Source organism: Panthera uncia, chromosome C2, assembly GCF_023721935.1.
Source record: "Panthera uncia isolate 11264 chromosome C2, Puncia_PCG_1.0, whole genome shotgun sequence".
Taxonomy (NCBI): Eukaryota; Metazoa; Chordata; class Mammalia; order Carnivora; family Felidae; genus Panthera; species Panthera uncia.
In genome coordinates, this window is record NC_064810.1 from 33,915,150 (window position 1) to 33,941,745 (window position 26,596).

Below are 26,596 nucleotides of genomic sequence, written 5' to 3' on the forward strand. Positions count from 1 at the left end.
ATATATATGTATATATATATATATGTATACACACACACACACACACATATATGTATGTATGTATTTTATATCTATCTTTTATATCTTATGTCCTTTCTCAAGGGAAATAAGCCTCTCTTTTAATCAAATGGCTCTAAGAGAAACTGTTCTTCATATTTCAGTGACACAGGTCAGGTTTCTACTCAACATACTTAGAATTTCCCCAATTATATAGAGCAGGTAAAAATTTAGTAATCTACCAATGTATCCTATTTGTAAGGATGCTATGATCTATTAGCCACACCACATAACTCTACATTTCAAAATAATGACTGCCACTCTACACTTGAAGCTCCTTATGGCAATTATAATTACTTAATCAATGAAGCCTACACACTCTCAAAGCATTTTGCTACCAGATCCCATAATCCTCAGTAAAATCAATGAGTCTAGTTCAATGGCAGCATATCTTAATAATATTCCCAAGCCTTTAGCTACTACCAGATATCTGTTCCCCTCACCACTACACTTTTAAATTATTAATCAAAGTTATGCCCTCATCGAGGGGAGAGTGACATGGTGGATGAGACTGTACATGATTAATCTATTCTACCATTCCCATCTTCCCGTGCCTCTCTTCTCCTTCACAGCATAGAATGTTTAGGCACCTTAATCTTATTATATGTTAGCTGTTGCTGAGCTCAAGTTCTAGTCAAATAATCAAGCCAACTGTTGGAGCCATTAAACTAAATCCACATTAAATCCAGATTCTTATTAAGAATACTCATATAGATAAATTTGGCTCAATCTGAATATACTCTTATCACTATGTTCCATCCTCCTTAGTCTACTTTTCTTAGAATTCAACCCAGCACACTATTTCCACATTGCTGCAGACATAAATTAGCTTGCTACCTAAAATGCCAATCATTCTTATAAAAGGCTAGGAACTGACTCAGCTATGGGCCTAAAGGAATTGAGAGGCATGCAGGTATCTTGAGAAGAACAGTATTCTTTTCTCTATGGAAGCAAAAATGGTCTCCATACCTCTAGTTTATTCACATTGATTTTAATACTTGGAAATCTTTTGAATCAGTATTTTTTTTTCCCACTTACACTAACACCACCCCAATCTAAGCTTCCATAATCACTCACCTAGAATGCAATTTCCTCCTAAAAATGTAATTGAAAATGTAATTGTTACATACCATTCAGCCAAAGAGACTATAATAAAAACATAAAGACACTAAAAGGTTATAAGCAGACTTACTACTTCTTTTTTTTTAAGTTTTTTTTTTTTTGTAACATTTATTTATTTTTGAGAGACAGAGAGGGACAGAGCGTGAGCAGGGAAAGGCAGAGGCAGAAGGGGAGACACAGAATCTGAAGCAGTCTCCAGGCTCTAAGCTGTCAGCACAGAGCCCGACAGCGGGGCTCGAACTCACGAACCGTGAGATCATGACCTGAGCTGAAGTCAGATACTTAACTGACTGAGCCATCTAGGCGCCCCTAGAAAAAAACCATTCTTGTAGATATAAGATGGGAAGTGATAAGTACAAACAGGAAGACAAGTTCCAAATTGGGTCAGACATTGATGGTGGTTTATACCAGAGTGTTAGCACTAGCCATGTAGAGATGGAAAACAATGGTGAGATTCAGTAGGAAGTAAATGAACTGGTTGGGGGAGGGGCAGAGAGGAAAGAGAGGAATCAATAATACATTTTTACTGAGTAGATATATAGTATCATTTACTAAAAAGAGAGAGATGGTCATCACCAAGTATGACTCTATCAGAGAAAAGATCTGAGTAGAAATAGAAATCTTGAAATAAATGAATATACACATTAAAGCAATACTACAAAAGAGTGTGATTTGTGGACCAATGCTGAGCTGCCAACTGGGTATTACTGGTCCATGATGAAATAAGCAGCGAACTTTTATAGCAATTGTAGAAAGTATTTTCGTATCTTTCAAATGTAATTTAAAAACTGAGGCTTTTATTTTAAAGTTAATTTTTATAATAACTTTTGTTGAATTTATAAAGGCTCTATTAACTTAGAAAATCTTAAAAAATAAAAGAAGACATCCTTTTTCATAGGTTGGAAAGCACTGATTTAAAGCCATGGTAGTGGATGCATTCACTTAAGGAAATAAATCTAGAAAAAAAAAAAAAAACTCTAACTTTCAGGGATTGGGGATGGTTATGTATTTTGTCCTTGTTGCCCTCATCAGCTTACAGCATCATAAAAAAAAAAAATGGTATACCCTGGAACGCAATTCCTAACATCACTTTATCATCCATATCTCCTTATCACCATCAATAATATTTACTGAGCATTAACTTCTTGCCAGGCAGTCTTTATATGGATTATTTCATTTAATCCTCACTAAATCTCAGCAAAGCTAGTATTATTACCCCTATGTCATAGAGTCAAAAATTAAGGGCTAGGGACATTAAGTAACTTGCCATGTCATTTAACTAATACATCAGAGAGCTAGGATTGGCTTTAGCTAGCTCATACTCCCTATTTTCAATTCTAAACTTTATCTTGCAAACTTTGGTTTGTTACTGCAGCAATTTCCCTTTGTTACAGTTGGGGTCTATGTTTACTAGGAAGAGTAATCAGAACTTTGGTAGTCTCCAACAGGTAATGGCATAGTTCGTGATTGCTTTGTTTGGGGTTTTTGTCTGTATTGTTTTGGCTTTTCTTAAGGGTCAGCATTACAGAAAGGTGGACACCAGTTTAAAATCAAAACAAAACTTGGGGGACCTGGGTGGCTCAGTCCGTTGGGCATCCGACTTCAGCTCAGATCATGATATCGTAGTTCGTGGGTTCGAGCCCTGCATTGGGCTCTGTACTGACAGCTCAGAGCCTGGAGCCTGGTTCAGATTCTGTGTCTTCTCCTCTTTCTGCCCCTCCCCCACTCATATTCTCTCTCTCTCTCTCTCTCTCTCTCTCTCACTCTGAAAAATAAATAAGCATTAAAAAAAATTAACAAAACAAAACAAAAATGCTCCCTGGCTGAAAGTCTCATAAATTCTCAAATGGCTGATCTTGAATCAGCCTGCGAACACCATCATTTAAAAGTATATAATATATAAGAGCATAATATTAAGTTATTGTCAGCTATTATCACTTTACCTCTAATTGGCTGATCAGCCAGAATATCAACTAAAGGTCACAGAACAGAAACAGAACTGAGGGAAAGCAAACAGTAGGAAAGGGAACAGAAAAAAAGACTCAGTTATCACAATGAGATGTCTAATATGTAATGAATGCATATGTGTCTCTGAAATTACGAGTTAGCTTTTATTAAGATATTGAAATTATACTGTAGGGTCTGCACCCTTCATCTATGCATCCACTCGAGAAGCAAATACTTCCCTAATATACTCAAAAACATACACCAATTCTACTATCCTGCACTACACAGAAACATCAAAATAAAACACCAAGAAATCTAGTATAAATTATTTGCATCCTTTCCTTTTTTATAAGTTAAATGTGCCTGGGGCGCCTGGGTGGCTTAGTGAGTTAAGCATCCGACTTCGGCTCAGGTCATGATCTCACAGTTCATGGGTTCGAGCCCCATGTCGGGTTCTATGCTGACAGTTCAGAGCCTGGAGCCTGAATTGGATTCTGTGTCTCCCTCTCTGTTCCTCCTCTGCTCACACTCTGTCTGTCTCTCTCTCTCAAAAATAAATAAAATATTTTAAAAAAATAAGTTAAGTGTGCCTGCAGATTTGTAATGACTAGGCAAGGAGGAAGGTGAAAAGAAATGGTTTAAGGTCGTGTCAAAAACATTAAAATGAATGCTTAATTATTTGTATGACAACCAGTTGTTATCTGTTTAGTCCAGAGTTAGCACTATATTTATTGTTACTTTTTGTAAGAAAATCTAAAATGCAGTAAACGCTCTTAAAATATCTTTTCCTTCTAGATCTTACATAGACTTCATTTACAATGTTCTTATTTTTCTCCAAAAGAATTTCATTATAATTATTTCAACCTAAGGAAATAAATAGCTAACCTATTCCTTCCCAGTCTACTCAATGAATGAATTACATCTGCCTATAACCAAGCCTCTGCCTCACTTCCCAGGAACCCTGAACATTTAATGGTCCCAGTCTTTCCAATTTGAAGGTAACAAATTTGGGGAGACTTGCACTATTCCTTTTTTGCCTTTCACAGTATATAAAATCAATGCCCCCCCCCCAAATCTACCACTCCCTAATTTCAATCATGTAGACTTCATTATTAAAAATGATTATCAAATGATCAACAGCTGCCTTAGAAAATTACAATGAGCTTCTGCTGTATTGCCAAAGAGTGCTGGATGCATACATACACACACACACACATTATTTAAAATCTAAAAACTGACTGTACCCAAAAGATTCCATCCCAAACACTAAGAGCTAGAAAATCTTAGGGAGTTGTTATGGACTGCATGCTTGTGTGCCCCTAATATTCATACACTGAAATCCTAACCCCTGTGATGGTAGTAGAAGATGGGGTGTTTGGAAGGTCCTGACAGTGAAGCCTTCTTGAATGGCAGTGCCCTTATAAAAACAGATTGGAGAGAGCTCACTGATTTTCTCTCTCTTCTCTCTTCCAAATAAGGATACAAGGAGAAGACTGACACCTGCAAACCAGGAAGAGTGTCCTTACCAAACACTCCATCTGCCGATGCCTGAATCTCAGACTTCTCAGCCTCCAGGACTTTGAGAAATAAATTTCTGTTGTTTAAGCCACTTTGGTGTTCTGTTATAGCAGTCCAAACAGACTAAAAGAAGAATCTATCAGCCAAACCTGTCAGTCATTAAACAGAGGTATAGGCCACTAATTGTTCAGCCAAAAGATTGTGTCTTTCTTACACACACGCACGCACGCACACAAACACACACACGGATGGGGTGCGGAGGGAATGTCAACAGACCCAGATTTAGAAAGTTAAGGGAAAAAAAAAAAAAAAGAAAAGAAAAAAGATCATGGAGCACCCAATCTATTTGTGGCTCAACCGCGATTTTACTCTTTCTGAGGTTACAAATGAACCTAATTAAAAAATAAGGTAAAATAAATTAAAACCACAATGTAACTAATAAATAACAATTAACAATACATCTGAAAACATCTGTATGTTTCAGTACACCATATGAAAACATCTCTTCATGTCATAAAATATTAAGTACCTAAAATTTGAGTATTTATCACTGTATTTTCAGCCTGAACTTTCCATTAATGCCAAAATGGAAAAATAGTTGTTAATAATAGATAATATTGAGTAGTGTCATAAGCATGAGAATTATTTCATTCAAGAAAACATTTTTTTTTTTTCCCAAAGAAAAAGTACTCAGACCTGGAGTGAATCACGAGGTGACAGAGCCTCCGTTGTATTTTAAAGTGTAAATTCTGTTTTAAGCTTTTCCACTCTACTTGAGAAAGAGCAACGACAAAATTCCCAAATGTCAACACAGATGGAAGTTGAGAGGCACAGCAATGAAATTTAAAATGCAAACTATAACCCAAAAAAAGAAGTACTGTATCTTTCTCCTTTTTAACACTATGATTACTATCCCCAAAGTGAAGAAACTCCCCATTTTCTGCCACATTTTGACAGATATCAGCACAATGAATAGGAAAACCTTTATTTCCACTCAGATGAGACATGAAATAAAAGCCATTTATACACGCAAACACACACACACATATGATATGTATCTACATACAATGTTAAATACATATTTATAGCATAGCAGAGTTCAAATGTTAGTTTAGGCTGAGGTCTTTATATATATACCCTACAATCACTTGAAAAACTTGATATTGTAATAGATATTTCAAAATCTACCCTAATATAAGCCAGAATGGCTAATGATAGGAGAAAAAAAAAGGCTTTCTCTTGGATACTTTTGTTTACCAGATTGGCCCCATTAAAAACCTAAATCTCTCTAGAGTATTATTACTGAAATCAAACCCAAAAGCACCTTCAAGAGCCCCAACTTAGAATGCTCTTTTATCACAAGACAAAATCAAGCCTAAATCATGATCATTTGGGATGGCAATCAAGATAATTTGTTTCACTCACTTTTAAGAGACCTTAAGAGGAATTTGCTACCTATGAAATGAACCTGAATGCCCCCACCTTTTTTTTACATCAGTGAAACAGCCTCTTATTCTAGTGTTAATACTATTGTTTGAGAACGTTTTGTGGATGACTTTAAAAGTTCAGGTAGAAATAAATAAATGAATAAATGTATGTATGTATGTATGTTTAGGTGGAAAGTTAAAATTCTATTCATTAAGAAAACAAAGTCTAGTTTGCAATCTAACACAAGTTTGAAACAAAAAAAAATAGGCATGTTTTGTCCTTAGTATTAAAGCAAAATAATATTTTTGTAAGCCAAAATAATATCAACAAATAGAAGGGTTACACATCCCAGCATTTGCTATGCCATAAAAAAGAAGACATTCCTAGGAAATCTATATAAATTTCAACAGTGAAGGTGAATGAAGCCAGCAAGGATGGAAATTACTACTGGCCTGGCTGGAAAAGCATGTTGGGCCTGAGGCGAAAGAAGTTTTTTAAATAGGAGAATGTTCTGAAATAGAAAGCATGTTAAATAGAATTGCCTGAGGACTGTTAGGAAATGAAAAATTACACTAACTGCATTGGGAACAGCAACCTGATAAAAGCACAATGCACAAATTACAATCTTCTTCACGAGTAGTATTAGACGTGAGAAAGGTTAAGCTGTATGTGAGAGAGGTTTTCCCCACCACAGGCCACTACATGATAGAAGAATTATTTTCAAGCGTTTCTAGGGACACTTCAACAACTATAGCAATAAATATTTCTAGATTTCTAATATTACAGAACAAGCTGGACCAGACCCCCAGTCAATATCAACTTGCAAAGCACCCCCTGAGTAAAAACCTCTATTCTATGCTCTGTGGAAAACACCTAAAAGACAATAATGTGTTTCCTAAATATATTCTTCTCTTCTTAAATTCAAAACACACAGGCAGCATCCCAGGGATGCACAGTGAGTCAGCATGCACTGAGCAGCTATAATGTGGAGAAAACAGTAGTAAAAAGAGAAGGAAACCAGCATTCCATGGGAAGAATCTGCTTGGTACTTCATGACGACAAGTACTTTTATAAATGGTAATGATTTTTATTGTTGCAAGGGTAACTATTAAGTATGCAAAGAGAGTAAGAGCAAAATAAATAAAAAGTATAAATACTGAAGAAACTACTGTATAAAGGAAATAAGAAAAGCAAGTCATGAAGAAAAGGGCATAAAACACAAAACACTCATGTTCGTGCATGCACACACACCCACAGTACTGTCAATAGCTCCAGAGTGATCAAGGAACTAGCTTTCCAACCTTTCTCTCTTACAAGCAGAGGACCAACTCTGGAATAATGCAAGTCATAATGAGTCACTGCAAAAAGCAAGATTCTTAGAACAACAAAGTCAGGAACAGCTGTCATAGGCTGAGTCAAAGTAAGGCTGGCACATCCCGAAAGGTCTAGAACCGTTACAGCACAGAGGAGCCACCTAATCTCACTTTATCAAGAAGGACCAGATTTACTTTGGCTGTTTATTTTGTTTTGTTTGTTTTGCTTTATGGGATAGATGTACTGCATTCAGCAAATAAAAATTATATAAATAAGAATCACCTAAATGAAAAGGGCAATATGGACTAGCCATGTCAAATAACTTGTGGAAAACTTGACTACCTAGTAGATCCCAATTAATTAAGTACATGACATATCTCTATGTTTATATTTATGATATCATCCATTTATATTTCTGTTTAAGTATTATTTTAAAAAGTCACCAGTCAATAATTGCTGACTCTCAAGACACCTGGGTGGCTCAGTCGATTGAGTGTCCGACTTTGGTTCGGGTCATGATCTTTCAGTTTGTGAGTTCAAGTCCCACGTTAGTCTTTGTACTGACAGCTCAGAGCCTGGAGCCTACTTCAGATTCTTTGTCACTCTCTCTCTGCCCCTCCCCTGCTCATGCTCTCAATCTCTCAAAAATAAGTAAACATAAAAAAATTTTAATAATTGCTGACTCTCTTAAGCAAAATCAGAATCACTATGGGAATACTTCCCTCTTTTATCAACAACACAGACCTGACTGAACCTCTCTCCCTTCTTAATCTTTCCCTTCCATTATCTTTATCAGTCATACCAATTCTTTCCATAAAAACTCTTCTTCCAAATGTATAATCTAAACTTGCACTCTAATATGTTAGCCACTAGCCATATGTGGCTATGGAACACTTGAAAGCTGTGAGTGCAAAATATAATCAGATTCCAAAGACTTGGTATGAAAAGCACATGTAAAATATCTCATCAGTAATTTTTTTTTAATGTTTATTTATTTATTTTGAGAGAGCAAGTGGGGGAGGGGAAGAGAGAGAGGGAGAGAGAGAATCCCAAGCAGGTTCCGTGCTGTGAACCCGTGCACAGACCCCAATGCAGGGCTCAAACTCACAAACCGTGAGATCACGACCTGAGCCGAAATCAAGAGTTGGACACTTAACCAACTGAGCGACTCACGTGCCCCTCTTATCACTAACTTTTAAATCATATGTGGAAACAATATTTTGAATACACTGGGTTAAAAATATATATTCCAAAAATTCATTTTTATCTGTTTCTATTTATCTTTTCCCATGTGGCCACTAGAAATTTTGAAATTACATATGTGGCTTATATTATATTTCTACAGAGTAGTGCTGATCTAGGTGAGACACTTAGGGTGTGATCAGGTGGAGAAACTCAGCATTCCTGTGCATTTCTGAGACCTTCCTGACTGGGTGACACTCATCAAAATGCTCCCCTGTCTCATTCAGGAATGGATGCCCTTAGCTTACTTAAGAATTGCTTCATTGCCTCTAAAAATAGTCCACAATCCCTTCCAAAATGGGCTTATCTGTTAAAGAAACATGCTGATGTGTTATCAAATATGATTTATAAACCATTTTAGAGGCTTCAGTTCTTACACAAGATGGCAACTCTTACACAAGCATATTTTGCAACTGAGCCACTTTTGCAAGTAAACTTTCACTTAAAAGCAATAAAAGCTGTGTAGCAGTCATATAACTTCATCATAGTTTTAATGTGGATTAATGTTTTAGCGACCACATTCTGTGACTCCTTACAAAAATAGCTCAAACTTTGTCCACATTCATTAAGACTCAATCCTTCTTTTATAGAGGGATAATTTTAAGAATTTCAGGCAATTGAAATGAACCCCTTTGTGGTATATACTCCACTTCCTTAACAGAACAGGATATGCTTTCATCGGTCTTATACTGAATTTTACGCACAAGTATCTACTATAACTGCATTTATTTGTTCATGTCCCCAGTTAGAACTCCTGTCAGGTAGGAAGCCTACCTTACTCATAATTGTTCTACTATCACATAGAGAAATGCCTGGGACAATGAGGAGGTCAAAAGTAGATTTGTTAAACAAATTAATGAAATAGCCTATGACTCAGATGCTTATGTATACCCTGGAACACTAGTGTGGCGAATAATTTTCTCTATGTAGTCCTCTTTTATATCTTATCCTGAAGACCTATATGCAGCATTGAAACTCACAATGCAAATATGAGAAAAAGTAACTTTGATAATGATAAAACTCCTTTTACCAACAGTAAATAGAAAAATCATTGTGACATTTAAAAATTAAATAATCTGGTTAACTATTTAGTGTATATGGATCACTTATTTTCAAAAAATTAGAAAATATAACTTAAATATTTATAGAATAAAATTTGGCCCATTACTAACACAGTTTTAAATTGAGTTGGGGTCATGTTGTGCCTTGCTAATCAAAATATCCGTGAAATAGCAGCATCAGCACCTCCTGGGAGCTTCTTAGAAATACAGATCTCAGACTCAATACACATAAAATTATGTATACATAAATTGTAATAATTATTATTGTGATGATGATAATTTATTATCAGTAGAGCTGGCAGAAGTCTCTTCTAGATGTTCAGTGCCTCATATTCATCATAGTGAGTAATCAGTGTAGAATGAACAAATCCTCAAAAGTTCCACTTTACTTTTCTGTTTAAAGATGGGTAAATTTTTAGCTATCTTACTCAAATTTCACAAATTTTGCCAAATAAACGTACTAATAACTTTCATCTCTCAACATCTAAGCAATTTCTGTCTCGAAATTGACATGCTCTGATTTCTATTATACTAATAGCACAATGAATCTGACAAACATCAAAGTAAATATTAAGATTGAAATAAACCAAAGGGTAATTTCAGTTAGATAAAAAGTCACTAATCTTAGGAAATATTAACATTACCTTACTTAAGATTTAACATATTCATTCCTAGAAGTAAGAGCATAACAAAATGGTTTTGAAGATTTGCTTATTTAAGTCAAGAAAATAAAATGAATGAAACTTATTTTTAAAAGCAATATTTTTTATAACATTGAACTGAACATTATGTGGTACTGACAAGCAAGTGGGTTCTAAGTATAAGACATGAAATAAGAAGAACCTTAAAAAGTCAAATTAAAATTACAAATTCAGTCTATATGTTTAAGATATAAATTAAGAAATGTTATGGCATAAGAGAAAAAATACGAAAATTAAATATTGAAAAAAATGCAACACAAGATGACAAGTGTCATCATTCATATATTTCAGTGAGACCTAACTAAAACACCAATTTATTTTGCTCAGGTGGCTCTTCAATACAAGTCTGTCAGTTCATGATCTTAAAAAAGAACCAAATATCCATAGGTAATAAAATATACATTTCTGGTTGAAATGCAAAATGGCAAAGATACCATGGAGAGTAGTTTGGCAAGTTCTTATAAAAATACGCATACACGTGCCATATGACCCAGCATTCACGCTCATAGGCATTTCTCTCAGAAAAGTAAAATCCACATGTAAATATTAATACCTTAACTTTATGAAAATATTTTTAATAGCCAAAACTATTGGAAATAATCCATATGTCCTTCAACAGGTGTACACACTATGGAACATACATACCATACTACAACATACATACAGTGGAATACCATTCAGTGACAAAAAGAAACTATGGATCTGTGCAACTTGGGACAGATCTTAAGGGCATTATGCTGAGTGGGGGGAAAAAAAAAAAAAAGCCAATCTCCAAAGATTACAAAGTGTATGGTTTAAGTTTCAAATCATTCTACAAATGAAAAAGGAAATGTTATAGAGATGGAAAACAAACCACTGGTTACCAAAGGTTAGGGATGAGCAGGAAGACAGACAGCATGAGTATAAAAGAACAGGGAGTTCCATTTTGTCCATGGATGGACTAGATCCATATCTTCATAATGAAAGTGTTTACATTAACATGTACTAGTGATAAAATTGCAAAGAAGTGGATACACACAAATAAGTGCATGTAACAAAAAGCTCATGAAATCAGAATGAGGTCTGTAGATTGTATCAATGTTCACTTCCTGGTTTTGTTTGTTTTTAATTTTTATGTTTTATATATTTTTTGAAAACAAGAGAGGCAGGGCACTAGCGGGGGAGGGGCAGAGAGAGAGGGAGACACAGAATCCAAAACAGGCTCCAGGCTCTGAGCCATCAGTACAAAGCCCAGCACAGGGCTCGAATTCAGACTGTGAGATCAGGACCTGAGCCGAAGTTGGACGCTTAACCGACTGAGCCACCCAGGTGCCCCAACTTCCTGGTTTTGATACTGTAATATAGTTATGCAAGAATACTAACACAGGGGCAAGCTTCAGAAAGGAGCCTTCTTTGAACTACTTTGCAACTTCCTATGAGTCTATAATTATTTTAAAATATTTCTTTTTTAAATTCAGTCTAGTACAATTTGCAGTTATCTAAATTCACTCAATTTTTAAATATCCTCTAACCTTTCTTTCCTTTTTTTTTTTTTTTAGGCTCATTGTTTTTTGCTTGTTTTTCATGTCTTCTAACTTCAAAGGTACTTTGGACCTGCCACAACAAAACTTATTTTAACACCCTTGTTTCTATGTATTTCCTGCTTATATGTTATACTTGTGAGTAGAAATTTACCTAATACCACATGGATAGCATATAGTTTTCAATTACGGGCAACTTAGGGAAGTGAAGCAAAAAGAGTTAGTTTCATTACATTCATATCTCTAGCAAGCACAATTTTAAAGAACAACCATAATATTGCCAACTGAAATGGTCAGGAAAATGAAAGACTCCATGTGTAAACAACAACAACGTACAAATAACAAAAGTATCAGGGATTTTTAATGCAGAAATATAAGAGCTGGAAAAAAACATGGAAATTACAAATGAACTCATTTGTGAACTTCCAGAATTCTGAAACAATAACCAGTCCTCTTGAGAGAACACTGTAAAACAATTAAAAAACAATAGTAATTCAGACATTAGTTACTCATGATCTCCAAATAATAGTACAGAAAAATCATAGATACTAGGCCTATAACCTCTTAGGAGAGAAAGTTAATATGACTCTGGACACAGCAATGGTCTTCTATTCTGACAACAAAGAGGAATCACACTCTTCCACAAATCGCTCTTTAGTCCTATTACCAAAGACAAAACCCTAACCTTGCCTATGATGATAAAATCCTATATTTATATGAAAAGTCCATGCTAGGTATGTTGTGAAGAACAACAGTAACAAGCTTTCAAAAGAGAAGCATAGGAAGGTATAAGATTAAAGCCCCATAAACATGCAAGCCGTTGGATAATAAAAGACAATTCATGTTTTAAAGATTGAGCATAAATTGGCATCTTTAACTTTCTTTCTAACCTCACAAATACTATCTTCTCCAAAAGACTTGAAGATATATCAGATCATTTTGTTTGCCATGTTTTAATGTTTATTTATTTATTTTTGAGAGCAAGAGAGTGTGCATGCATGTGCATGAATGGGAGAGGGGCAAAGAGAGAGGGAAAGGGAGAATCCAAAGCAGTCTCCATGCTGTCAGCACAGAGACCCACGCAGGCCTCGATGTCATGATTCATGAGATCATGACCTGAGCCATATCAAGAGTCAGAGTCAGACACTTAACTGACTGAGACACCCAGGCACTCCAGTCAGATCATTTTTTCATGAGCCCAAGAATGAATATATATATATATATATATATTTTATATATAATATAATAATATTAGTAATTGATAAACTCATTTCCTCTCAAAATACTCATACTTTTTAAGAGTAAAATATCTGTGGGGCGCCTGGGTGGCTCAGTCGGTTAAGCGTCCGACTTCGGCTCAGGTCACGATCTCGCGGTCCGCAGGTTCGAGCCCCGCGTCGGGCTCTGGGCTGATGGCTCAGAGCCTGGAGCCTGCTTCCGATTCTGTGTTTCCCTTTCTCTCTGCCCCTCCCCCGTTCATGCTGTGTCTCTCTCTGTCTGAAAAATAAATAAACGTTAAAAAAAAAAAAATTAAAAAAAAAAAAAAAAAGAGTAAAATATCTGTGAAATTAAAAGGAAAAGATGGTGGTGTTCCCAAGGCTTGAGGCCAGCTGAGGGCACCTAATCAGCTCATTTGGGGCCAGAGCAGTCAAAAGTCTCTATATTCCCCTAAGAAAATAATCCAGAAAAATACAGATCAGGTTTAGAAAAGTGAAAGCCATGACTCAGGAGTTGGTGATATTGAGGATAGCTGTAGACTTTTCTTGGGAGAAATGAAAACATCCGGGTTCTCTTCAGAGGGTTTTATACACAGATGTGATATTAGGGAACTACAACATAGTCTCATTGGGTCTTTTCATCTTTAGGCAGAAATAGTGTCCTTTTTGGAGCAAAGGACAGAGCTCTGGGATGTTCTGATAGGTGAGGCCAAAGGACTTTTCTCAGGAAGGTGTATAACTAAAAGCCTTGAGTATCTAGGCTCACTTTCAGTCAAGCAAGATCATGGAACAGTTCTGATCAATAATTTGTAAACTGAAAGATGTAGATAAAGTTTATAGGAAAATTAACGTATGCTTGGTTAAAATGGACAGAGTGAGCGGGCATGAACGTGTGGGCCTAGATGCACCCAGCCATCTTCTAAGCATAAGAATATAAAGACTATATGCTAAAGATAATAGAGCAGAAAGATAAAGGATGGGTCAATGCTAAGGCCAAACCATTCATCTTCACTCTCTTTGTGAGAAATACAAATTTCTATTTTAATTACACAGTCTGTGGGATCTTCTGTTAATTGAGAGTATGCTGAGTTTTCTGTTACATAGACCTAAATGCATAACTGGTTTTATTATGTTTCTGTAACAGAGCATGTACCTGTATCATGCAGTTATTCATAATTAAATATAACCTGTGGCTAGTTGTTTATAATTTATGAAAATGAAAATAAATTAGATTGAGGATTGAGTAACATATGATTTCACTGGTAAAAGAAATATTTAATTCTCACTTGATAAATATTTGGAAAACTTCAAGGTTACCTATATAAGAAGTGTATCTGTTACCTATACCAAGAAGTGTACACTTTGTTTCTGATTATTATATTTTAGATTTCAGACCTACAGCACATACCCAGAGACTGTGACTCATTGTAATTTCTGTTCCATGGATCTACCAAGACACCCATGAATATTCCATTTCTCTGTTTTACATATCTCATTGTAAAATCAAACATATTGAAAATAACTGAAATCATCAAATAAAGAGAAAGCACAAGGAAAGATACTGAATTTAAATTTTATTCTTATTAATAGATTATGTTAAGATTCTACTGAAAAATTCTTTCATTTTCAAGCTTTTAAACTGCTATTATATATATTTTTTTCTCATTTTCAAAGTTATTCCTGCGTATCGGTAAACTTGATATGACCATTCTTCCAGCCATCCAGAGTTCAAGAGGAAGAAAATTCCTATAGTTGTTTGATGCCCAAGAATATGAACAGTTAGCAGTCAGATGAAAGAAGAGAAAAGATGGAAAAAGAAGATCAAAAGAAGGGTGATTCTGAGCCTCTGCAGGCTAGCATTTACCTCTCTCTCTAAAGAAAGCTTTATGCTCATTATATCCTGGAATTATCTTGCCTTCAGCTTAAACAGAGAATTGCATTATTTCCTCTCCAAATGAAGGATCAAAGTTTAAACATATTCCTTTCCTTGTATACTAGATTATGATTAAAATTACCGCCTCCTCACCTCATTCACATAATGGCTCTACTGGGAAAAAGAAGGAAGTCCCTAAAGTAAAGATGCCATCCAACAAAATGAAGAGTTGTGGAGAATTTCTGGTCGTATTATTTACCTGATAGTTGATTTCAGGATACAGCATTAAAAAAGCTAACAATAAGATCTTTTGAAAATAATATCCTAGTGAATATTTAAGATGGAAGGCTATTTTGCTTATAATATTATCATCATCAAATAACTATCATTTATTTACAGAGGATCTTTAAAATACTTCTAGTCCTCAAGACACTCCTAGAAGGTAGGTCCCGTCCATATTTTACAGAAAACGAAATTGAGGTTCACAGAGGTTAATTAATTTGCCCTCAGATTCAAAGCTCTTAGGACACATGAGAGTTCAAGTTCAAGCTTCATCTTGCTCTTATACTTTGCAACACATACACAGCAATATTTTTATATACTTTCCCCTTTTACATATTAGGAAACTAAATTTAGAATCTAAATTATTCTAATCATTTAAACATCAGAAAACAATCAGGTTTTAAAAGTTAGTCACTATAACTTAAACAGTATCAAATAAGATGCAACATAATTGCATAATAAATTAAGGAATGTAGATTGTATAATAATGTATGCTTACTGTGGAGTTTTACCTTTTATTCATGTATTTAGTTCCTGTTACTCTAAACACAAAACAGAAATATGCTGCTTTTGGTTGTTAAACACAAAAGAACCCTGGATTCAAAACAGTGGTAAGCGTCTACTGATGGGTAGACATCATAAGAAGAGAATGTACTCGTTAGTAAAAAATAAACTTACTTTAGAAGGAACTGGTAGCAATTCTCTCCAATGAAAACACTTTCATGTTTTCTTTTAATATATATAAATGTATAATTGAAGTTTAACACATGCTTTCAAATAACAGCAGTATGGTATTCTTATCAGTCTAAAACTACAGCACATTTCACTGGGACTATATTAAAATCTCGCTGACTAACTAGGGCCAGCTTGGTAGGAGCCGAACGGAATCCTCTAAGAAGTTATCACATCAAGAGTCATTTCCCAGGAGGTATTACAGCAGGCACCAGAGCCTACCCAAATGCTCCACCAAGTCATTTTAAGGCACTTTGAAAATGAAAAGAGGTCAAAGCCTCTTGCCCATCGCTGTAGAAAATTCAGGAGTAACTCTGGAGTTAGTATAGATCTCAGCTGCAAAGGGCAAATAAATCTACTAGTACAGAAGAGTGAGCCAGATACATCTTGTAATCTTCAGATTTATCCCTGCCTTCTAGAATCACTGACATTTGACTTTCTTCAGAGCCAATAACTTGGCCAGGCACTGAGAAAAAAGTGCACCATGCAGCTATGATATAAAACTTCTATGCTGTGAGAATCAATTTGGTGTGGCTGCTGATACACAAATCCAAAGCACTTTCCAACTCTGATTAGCTACCAATGTAAAAACTAACTTCATTTCTAACAAAATAGAGATGTTCACTGTAATTGTAATGCTTAGTATACTTGGGGTCACAAAAACCTCTCCTCCCATTCTTAGGCACACAATTTCACATCAGGCTTTCTCAAACTGAATATCCCTTCAGTGATTAAACCTTTAGTCTCTGTGTTGGGGCACCTGGGTGATTCAGTCGGTTAAGCATCTGAGTCTTGATTTTGGCTCAGGTCATGATCTCACAGTTCATGGGATGGAGCCCCAAGATGACAGCGCAGAGCCTGCTTAGGATTCTCTCTCTCCCTCTCTTTCTGCGCCCCCCACCATGACACGAGCACACACTCTCTCCAAATACATAAATTGAAAAAAAACAAAAAACAAAAAAAACAAAAAACTTTAGTCTTTGTGGAAGTATCTAATTCATAATGATTTTCTTCATTTTCCCCAGTTACCTTTAGCTCTTTACTTGAACATGTATTTCCCCTTTCCCCCAGATTGTCATACATAATCCCCTGGTAACTGCTGCTGCTTCTCTCTTTATCCTAGCATTCCCAACAATTTTTAGCTTAAGGTAAGTTGACTGAGACTCATTGGTATAAAAAAGGGAAAAATATGGGGTGCCTGGGTGGCTCAGTTGGTTAAGCATCCAACTTTGGCTCACAGTTTGTGAGTTCAAGCCCTGCATCGGGCTCTGGGCTGACAGCTCGGAGCCTAGAGCCTTCTTCAGATTCTGTGTCTCCTCTCTCTGTCCCTCCCCTGCTTGCACTCCATCTCTCTCTCTCTCTCACTTTTTCAAAAATAAACATTAAGAATTAAAAAAAAAAAAAAAAAAGAAAAGAAAATGAGAAAAATAAATAGACGCAGAACACATTCATTTAAATTCTATACTGTTTCCTGTAAGTCAAGTATGTTTCTACAGATTGAGAATAGTAAACAAACAAACAAAAAACAATACAGGAAAAGTGCCCACCCAAGGGAGCCAACAATCTAGTGGGGGTACAAAAGAGCAGAAAGACAACTATATTGCAGTGGATGAGCATCTTTAAGATGAGGGTGTTCAAGATGGTAGACAAGAAATGAGGCTCCTCACCTAGCCTGGAAAAAGGTGTAAGGATAGGGTGAAGTCAGGGAAGGTATACCTCTAAGCTGTTTCCAGAGGCACATATAGGAGGATATAAGGCAGAAGCAAAGTATGCATAAAACAGAACAAACAGCATGTACAGCTGGAACCATGTCTAGACCAAAACATTTGGCTTCCAACACAGACTATTCTGGACTACCTCAAACTGATATCCTTTATAAACATGTGTTAAAAGATCTATTTAATGGAATAGAGGGTTATATTAATAAAGAATGTATAAAAGGGTTCACTTATTAATTCATTTCCACTAAACTAAAGGAGTCATTTCTGATAAACATCAAAAATGTTTCCAGTTCTTAATCTCCTTTGTCAATTATTCAGTGATTTTCCTAGACCCCTAACTTCTTGTGAACACACACAAATGAAAATCTTCGACATTAAAAAGGAGTACATGTGTGAAAAAGATATCATGTTTTCAATTGATTCCAGTGATATTTTAGTACCCCTTGTGGAATGGCCATCAGACATCTCAGCTGCCTCTCTATCCCTAGGCTCCCTCTGGTAACACAGAACAGAATGAGAAGGAAGGTCCAAAGATGAGGCTCAAAAGGTAGACAGAGACCATATGATTTAGAATCTTGCACATCATGAGAAGTCTGTGTTATACCTTAAAAGCTATGGGGAATTGAAAAAAAAAATTGAAAAAAGGCAAGAACTATAAGGCTATTTTTGTAAACCAGGCTAGAGAGGCTACTACCACCTTGAGTAGGATGATGGCAGTAGGACTGTAGAGTTGGCATATAGTTGAAAAACAGGAGCCATCATTGATTAGACTTGGAGATAAGAAGAAAGAGAAGGTGAGAATTAAGGTTAAGTTTTAAGTCGTAGGCTTGAGCAGTTAGTAGATAAGGATACCATACACAGAGACAGGGTATAAGGGACAAACGTTTGGATTGAAAAACCCTAAGTTTGGCTTTAGGCATGTTGAGTTTTACTTCTAGGACATCAAAATGTAGGTATTTATAAATACGACCAAACACTCATATGAGGACTTTAAGACACAGAACAGATGAACTCAAGGGAAGGGATGCAAAAATAATATAAAAACAGGGAGGGAGACAAAACACAAAAGACTCAATATAGAGAACAAACAGAGGGCTACTGGAGGGGTTGTGGGAGGGGGGATGGGCTAACTGGGTAAGAGGCATTAAGGAATCTACTCCTGAAATCATTGTTGCACTATATGCTAACTAATTTGGGTGTAAATTAAAAAAATAATAAAATTAAAAATAAATAAATAAATAAATAAATAAATAAATAAGACTGAGACCAGGAGAGAGACTGGGGGCTGAAGATAGATGTGGGCAGTGTCAGTACATAGATGGAATACATGGATGGAGGAGAATGTTTAAAGAAAGTATATAAAGTAGAAACACATAAAAGGACCTAGGGAAGAGTCCTCAGAATCTCTTGTGTTAAATAATCAGAAAGAGATAGAGGAAAAACCATCAGATGTAATAGAGGAAAAGCAAAAGATTTTCATGTCTTCAAGAAGTGGCCCAAAATGTCCAATGCTAGAGATAAAGAGGAAAGAGGTATCCGCTAAATTAGCAAAAAGTCATTGTTCATGAACTTGTAAAAGGTTCTAGAAAGAAAGATTAATCCCACCTGCAGTACTACTAACCCATGTAAACTTAAGCCAAACATTTGACCAAATCTTGGGTTCTTCATCTGTAAAACAGGAAAAACAAAATTCTTCCTGCCTCATGGTTTTGTTATCAGGATTAAATTAAAATCTGAAAATACTCTATAAACTTTAAACAGAGAGTATAGATAAGTGTTACTGCAACTGTGTTGATCTTCAAGCTGTTCACAAATGTCACTTTTATGTTTCACACACAAGGCTCAAAAGTCACATTTGACTTACACTGGCCGATCTAATGTATCAGCAGAAATGACCCACTCATAGACAAAAGCTGTAAGAAAAGGTACATAGTTCAACATGTCCCCTACAGCAAACATTATAGAAGCATGTTTCAAAACGAAGACTTCATCATCCTATATTCTTGAGTGATTGCCACAAGGAGAGCCTGACTCATGTTAGCATGTAATATTGGCACAATTAAATGCTATTCTTTAAAACACTAAGATTTTGCAATTACACCACTGCAACTAATTGCAGTATAAATGACAGGTGAAAAAAGCAGGAAAGCCAAGACGAAAATCCCATCTTAGGAGGTAATCAATGAGACATTATAGGGGCTATCACACACACTAATGAACTAATTTTTATTTCATGTAACAGAGTAATTCACTAATCCTCACACTGGATCCAACATTCTTACAGTTACAGAAAAGGTAAACAAGAACAACAAATGTACATAACAGAATTTCTGATGAAGATACTTTGGTTGAGAAAGGATGAGACAGCCCATCAATGAAAAGAAACTGACTCCCCCATCACCATTCCTAAACACTGTTGTTTGTACCCTAAATTTTCTGCACTCCTCAGGAAGTTCTACTTTGCACTTGAATGTTTGACTGGTTGTATATTTGTGTTAGGCCAAAGACAAAATGCGCCAGTGGGTTATTAGAAATAAACAGAGAATAAAGTAACTAGAAGCAAACTTCATGAGGGAAGGATGTTTTATTCTTCAAATGTTAGCAGTAAAAGTTACTACTGCCAAATGCCAAATGACTATTTGATATGCCTAAATGGAACATGTGTGCTGGAAAATGGCAATTACTCCAAACCAAGACCAGAAGTAGAATCCAGGTCAGAGTGAGGCACAAGGGCCCAGTGGACCAGCCTTTTCACCAAGAATAGTGGTTTGCCCCCACTTTTCTTTATTGTGGCCTTTGTCTCTCTCATTAGTTTTGACAAACCATGAAAGAGCATCATAACTGCTTCAGTCCCAATGGAGTTGAAGTCAATTACATGACAAGGGATGTTTGTCTGCTGTGATCATTTTTTTTTTTTTTAAAGGAGGTGGGGGAACAAAAACAAAACATTCCCACAACTCTCTCCTAGAAAGGTCTTAAGTGCCATTTACAAAGCATACAAATAAATTAAGTATCATCATCAATAAACACATCAAAAAAGTCTGACCACCATCTCTTTGCTCTAAAATTTGACTATTTCTAAATCAAATTCAAGTTTGAACTATGAAGATGATGCACTCAGTGACTTTGAAAGTATAAACTGTAAATACTGAAAGCAATTTCACAAGGCTGCATAAGGTTCCAATCATCTGATCAACTGAGCGACAGCTCAAGGTGACTACTTTGAGGAGGGCTCATTCTTTAGGGTATACAAGCTCTGGAATGAGATGTTGTATTGAACTTGGCATCTCTTATTTTTTGTTCATAGGGACTCCTTAAGAAACAGTTGCTGGATTGAATGCAGGTAGTAGGTGACAATGCCAAGTCATGAACCTAAGTGTTTTTTGTTTTTGTTTTCCAAATTCCAAATAAAACCTGTTTCATTACCTCCAACACTGCTTCTTGGCCATAACTAAATGGCTGTTTTCTATTACTTGAAAATTTGACCATGCGTATTCTGTTGTCATGGTAGTTTTTGCCCTGGAGTCTCTCGGCTAAAAGGGCTGAAACCATAAATCACAATGTGCTTATCTCACAAATGAAACTACTATAACTAGTATGACAACTATTTCAATCTTACAAACTATACCTTCGAAGTTGAGCTGCCTACTAGAATTATTATCCCGGCAACTCAATTGTGCTAAACCAATGTACTGTAGGATGTTAGGAGACAAACTGAAGCTAAAGCCCCTAAACGGGCCTCCAGAAGTTTGGCTCTCCTGGCCTTTGTCCCTCTTCGGGGTGGCAATGCCAAACACGGGCAAACTTTGCTGACAAATGTCGCTGTAAGTTTCCTCTTCAATGTGGGCCCACGGAGGGTAAATAAAGTGGCCAAGGTAACGTTTCATCTTCTCTGAAAGGAAATATTAACAAGGAGCAAGAGCTGCCTGAGAGAATCGTGGATATAAAATCACAATATTTGCAATGAAATAAACGAAATTGTAAACGCACGATTACACACGCCGAGTGTTATGCACACGCTAATTCACAGTACAACTCTGTTGAATGGAAAGGTCACAAAACCTGCAGTGGCTTTGCCTCCCTCAGTATCCGCACCTGAGGAAATCACTGCTGGGAGCCAAAGCACGTACTCAATGGCGCACACCCGCTGATTCGAAAGGAAAGGAGAGGGGATGAGGCAAGTTTATTCCGCGCTTCTACGTCTAGTCCGGGGACCAGAGTTGTCATTAACCCACCACTCTGGAAGACACAGGACCCAGCGAAGTCACCCCGACGCCCACCCTACAAAGTGGCTACTCTCCAAGGTCGGGGGCGGGCCAGCGCAGGGCGGGGCGGGGCTGAGAGGCGGGCCCGGAAGGGGGCGGGACCTGCACGCACCCAGCCGAGGGGCGGTTCGACCCCGGAGCCCGCGCTGGGAAGGCAGCCAGTCCCACTCTGAGGAGAGAGGGGGGGAGGGGGAGAGCCCTGAGCGGTGTCAGGCGGTACCTGCGCTGGAAGTCCAGGGCGAAGGGCTTCAGGTACGGGTCGAGCTCCAGAAGTCGGGCTAGTTCCGGCACATCCGCCAGGGCTGCAGCCAGCGCCGCCTCGGAGCACTCGCCCCGAGCCACCGGAGCCGCCATCTTCTGCTGCAGCCCGAGTAGCCGAGCCCGAGTGGGTCGATTGGAACCTGAGCGGGAACTGGAGCTCTAGTTGGGAGGAAGGCGGCGAAGGCGGAGTCGGAGGAAGCTGAGGCGAGCTTCGGAGTCCCGGGGCCCTTTATAGCCGGAGAGAACGGCCGCCTGCCTCCCCTCCCTCCCCCCCCCCCCCGCCCGGCGGGGCGGAGCGGGACCCGTGGCGATTCCCGGACTCTCGTCCGGAGCCGGGGGCGGGGTGGGGGGTGGCGATGAGGTGCCGAGGGACCTCCGCCCGCTCCCGCGGCTAGCACCTGAAGGCCGCAGAGACCTGCCCTTTCCTCCCCAGCCTTTTACCCCCCCGCGGGACTGAGGCCATCCTGGCAGGCGGGTCCCGAGCCGAGGTAGCTCTGCCTTGCCCTCCCTAACCTCACCCGTATTTGGCTCCAGAGTTAGCCCTCAGCTTTTCTTCCTTTAAGCAACTCCCACTGGCGGCATCCTTTTCAAATATGATGCGTGCTTTTCTTGAAGGCGACCTTCTCAAAGTTCTGAGAATTTCTTGTTAGGGCGGTATTGCAGACAGATAAAAAAAAAAAAAAAAAAAAAAATCACAGTAAGAAAAGGGAACAGTCAGTGTGGACATAGTAATACCTGGGAGGATGTTCACACCACTGCCTAACCAGAACGCCTGTAGATTTTTCCAGTCTCATGAATTAACCAAAAAAGTCCCGATCCTGGAATCATCCCACGAATACTGTGATGTGCTGGGACTATTCTCTGGGTTGCCAATGGCTGAGAATTGAAACCATGTCAAGAACTTTGCCCATTTCCCATACCTCAAAAACAAACAGAAAAGAAAGGAGAAAGGAAAAAAAAAAAAAAAAAGACCTTTTTGTCTTTGTTCATAATTGCAACAAACGTTTCTCAACGATTGAACTATCCTTGATGAGACAAATAGTATTCTAGAGAAAAACGTTAAATTGGACTTCAGCTGTACCCCTTATTGGTGAAGTGCTTGTGCAAGAAATCTCTTTTCCTCTTGGCTTAAGAATGGGGGACCCTATGTAAACTTCCCCAATGGGAACTTCTGTTTCTCCATACCCGTTAACTGGCTTGTCAACGATTCTGTTTTGAGAACACAATTTTATGTACATCCAGAGAATTGGACCCACCAACCCAGCAGTTTTCAAACTGCTTTGAACCTAGGAACTGGAGAGACTGGAGGATCTCTTTCCCAGTTAACATTTGGGTGTGGAGAATCCTAGGGACTATGGAGAAGGAAGAGTGTGGATCATCACTGGCCTTGAATTTTAAAACATTCAAAACATTTTTTGTGCAGGCATTAATAACAGACTTGATGAGAGATATCTAGCAACCGAGGACCTCAGAGTGAAAGAGTGAGGAATCTGACAACCTTTGGAAAGGCATGTCTTAATTTTCCATGAAGACGGCAACATGCAAATGTTAGTAAAATAGAAAACGCTGTAAAACGACACTATAAACTCAGAAGCAGGACACCCAATAGATGCACAAATCTGTATCTCCAATCCTAACCTTTTCTCAGAAATCCAGGTTCATATCACTGTCTGCCTACTGAAATTTCCATTTAGCTGGCCAGAAGACCTAAGCCAACTATCTCCAAAATATACCCTAACGCAGTCTTCTCATCCTTTGTTCGGTCACTCTTAACAGGAGCAGCCTCTCCTTTGGACTAACACATCTAACCCATTTCTTCCATCTAACCCACATCTCTTCCATTTTTTGTCCCTTCTAATCCATTCACTAGTGTTTGTCAAGCGTTAAATGTGCATATGAATCGCCTGGGGATGTTGTTAACAGCACTTAGTCTCATTCAGTTCTGGGTGGTGCCTCAGATTCTGCAGTTGTTTCAAGCTCTGAGGTGATGCTGCTGTTCCCGACTGGGGGTGAGGTTTGAGTTGTAAGGCTCTACACAAGAATAAATCAAACAACTTAAACGACATGCTGATTCACTCCGAGTTAAACATAAACTTCTTACCATTCCCTAACTAGGCTTTTTAATCTGGTTCCTATCTTTCCACCACTTTTCTCATCACCTTTTCTCATCTTTTCTGGCTTTACTATTCTGTAGAAATACTGACTTTCCTGGGACTCACTCAGCACTTTGTAGCCTCTGAGACTTTTTATTTGTCCTTCTCTCTGTTGGGAATTCTCTTCATGACTCAGCCAAACATAACTGATTTCTTCCCAGCATTCTTGAGATCTCAGCATAAATGTCCACTCATCTTAAGCCTCTGCTTCCACTAAAACTTCAGTGTCTGTTAGAGCATGTTCTCTCCTACACAACAATTAACAAAACTTAGGTGTTTCTTTTTCTCTTTTATGTATTGGTCTCCCCCTTTAGAATATAAACTCCAAGAGAGCAGATACCTATTCTCTCTTACTCACTATTGAACAAGTATTTAATGAAGTCCCATGTGTCAACCCGTTCAGTTTCCTGGGTGCTGGGATTAAATTGTAAACAAGACGAGTTCCAGTTGTCATAAAGCTCACACGAGGTGGAGTGTTGTGTGCTTGTCAATTAACATATAAGAAATACTTCTCAAAGCCCAAAATGCCCAATAATAATAAATGCACTGTAGAGAATTAAAGTTAAGCAATAATGTCTGCTTTAGTTCTCATGGTAAAGGAGGGCCATTCAGAACTGACATTGAAGCTGAAGTGTGTAATGACGGGGAAGAAGCCATGAGACAAAGAACATTGCCAGTAAAGAGTTTGTGCAATGGGGAATGACTTTAGTCACAGAAAGAGACAATTCTAGTGTACCTGTTACATAGTGAGAAGAATACCAAGAAGTAAGGTGTGAGAGCTAGACAGCTATTTGATCATATAGGGCCTCTAATTTAAGTATGATAGGATGCTGTTGAAGGGTTTTGAGCAGAAAACTGATTTAATTTGATTTACATTAAAAAAATATTTTCTCTATGGAAAATGGATTACAGGGATAACAAGAATGGAAGCAGAGAGACTATTAGGATACCACTGCAGTGCCTAATTAGATATATATTCCTTTAAATTTATCCATTAAAATGTTCTAAAACTGGATGAGGCAAAGGTTACATAATTCTATAAGTTTACCCAAAAATCATTAAAGTATACACTTAAAACAGGTGAATTTTATGGTGTAAACTGCACTCCGTAAAGCTAGTTTAAAACTTTCTTTTCCGTAAGACTGTAAGAATCTCCTTACAGTGTATATAATAGCTAGCAAGTTTTGGTATCCCAGTCTCCAAACTAATATGCACTTATTTCTGGATTAAATTCTGCAGAGGCAGTAGCCAGCTAAACTGCCCCTCTCCCACCTTGTGAAGCCTTTCAGAGGACCCTGGAGGAACAGATTGTCATTTTGTCTTCAGACTCGTTCACCATCTAACCTCTCTATTTAGACTGCCAAATGGTGAGTGTTCAATGTGATGCTGGTTGTCACTGCCTGAAAATCAGAGTTAGGCAAACAACTTTTTTTCAAGGGCAGTAGGTAATAGTTTTTAGATGATAATGATTTTCAATTACTTTTGTGGTTTTGTCCTTATAAGTTGGGTGAGAATCAGTGTCCTAAAAGTGAAAGGCTCTAACTTTTGTGACACATCCCCTAAGTATCTGGTCCCCTCCATTAGAACTTAAACAGGGGCATCTGGGTGGCTCAATCAGTTGAATGTCTGACTTTCAGCTCAGGTCATGATCCCATGCTTCATGAGTTTGAGCCCTGGGTTAAAGCCCTGGGTTGGGCTCTATGCTGTCATCACAGAGCCTGGAGCCTGCTTCAGGTTCTATGTCTCCCTCTCTCTCTCTACCCCTCCCCTGCCCGTGCTCTGTCTCTCTGTCTCTTAAAAGTAATGTATACATAGATATATACATATATACATACATAATATATATGTATATATTAAAAAAAAAGAACCTAAACAATTTTCCTTGGTCTCAGACTTACCCAAGCAAAATGGCAGTTTTTATTTCACTCAAGTTATAGGCTTCCTTTAGGCCTTTATATTATATCTCTAGTGATTATTTTATATATTTGGAATTTTCAGTACTTCTCAACTGTTCCTTATTTGAAAATTTTGCAAACCTTTTAGGCATAAAATCTTGTAAGAAAGGATCAGATACCTGAGTTCATCATACTGGACTTATTCTGAAAGAAGACTATACTGGTTCTTTACAATAATAACTAATAATAATAACACACTGCTTTCCACAGTCTAGACACTTTTAACC

General features: G+C 37.6%; 1 protein-coding gene and 1 long non-coding RNA gene across 3 annotated transcripts in view; one reads left to right on the top strand and one right to left on the bottom strand.

The window, feature by feature from the left end:
* Positions 1-22,648, bottom strand: part of GBE1 (1,4-alpha-glucan branching enzyme 1) — a 267,235-nt gene extending 244,587 nt beyond the window's left edge. The window contains exon 1 of the mRNA XM_049628001.1: positions 22,221-22,648. Coding sequence (XP_049483958.1) covers positions 22,221-22,354 — 134 coding nt within the window. The 5' untranslated portion in view covers positions 22,355-22,648. The remainder of the gene's footprint in view (positions 1-22,220) is intronic.
* The window catches only part of LOC125920826 (uncharacterized), a 58,103-nt gene continuing 53,676 nt past the window's right edge, over positions 22,170-26,596 (top strand). For both annotated transcript variants that reach the window (XR_007457215.1, XR_007457216.1), the window contains exons 1-3: positions 22,170-22,252; positions 23,685-23,808; positions 25,654-25,781. This is a non-coding gene — a long non-coding RNA (uncharacterized LOC125920826). The remainder of the gene's footprint in view (positions 22,253-23,684; positions 23,809-25,653; positions 25,782-26,596) is intronic.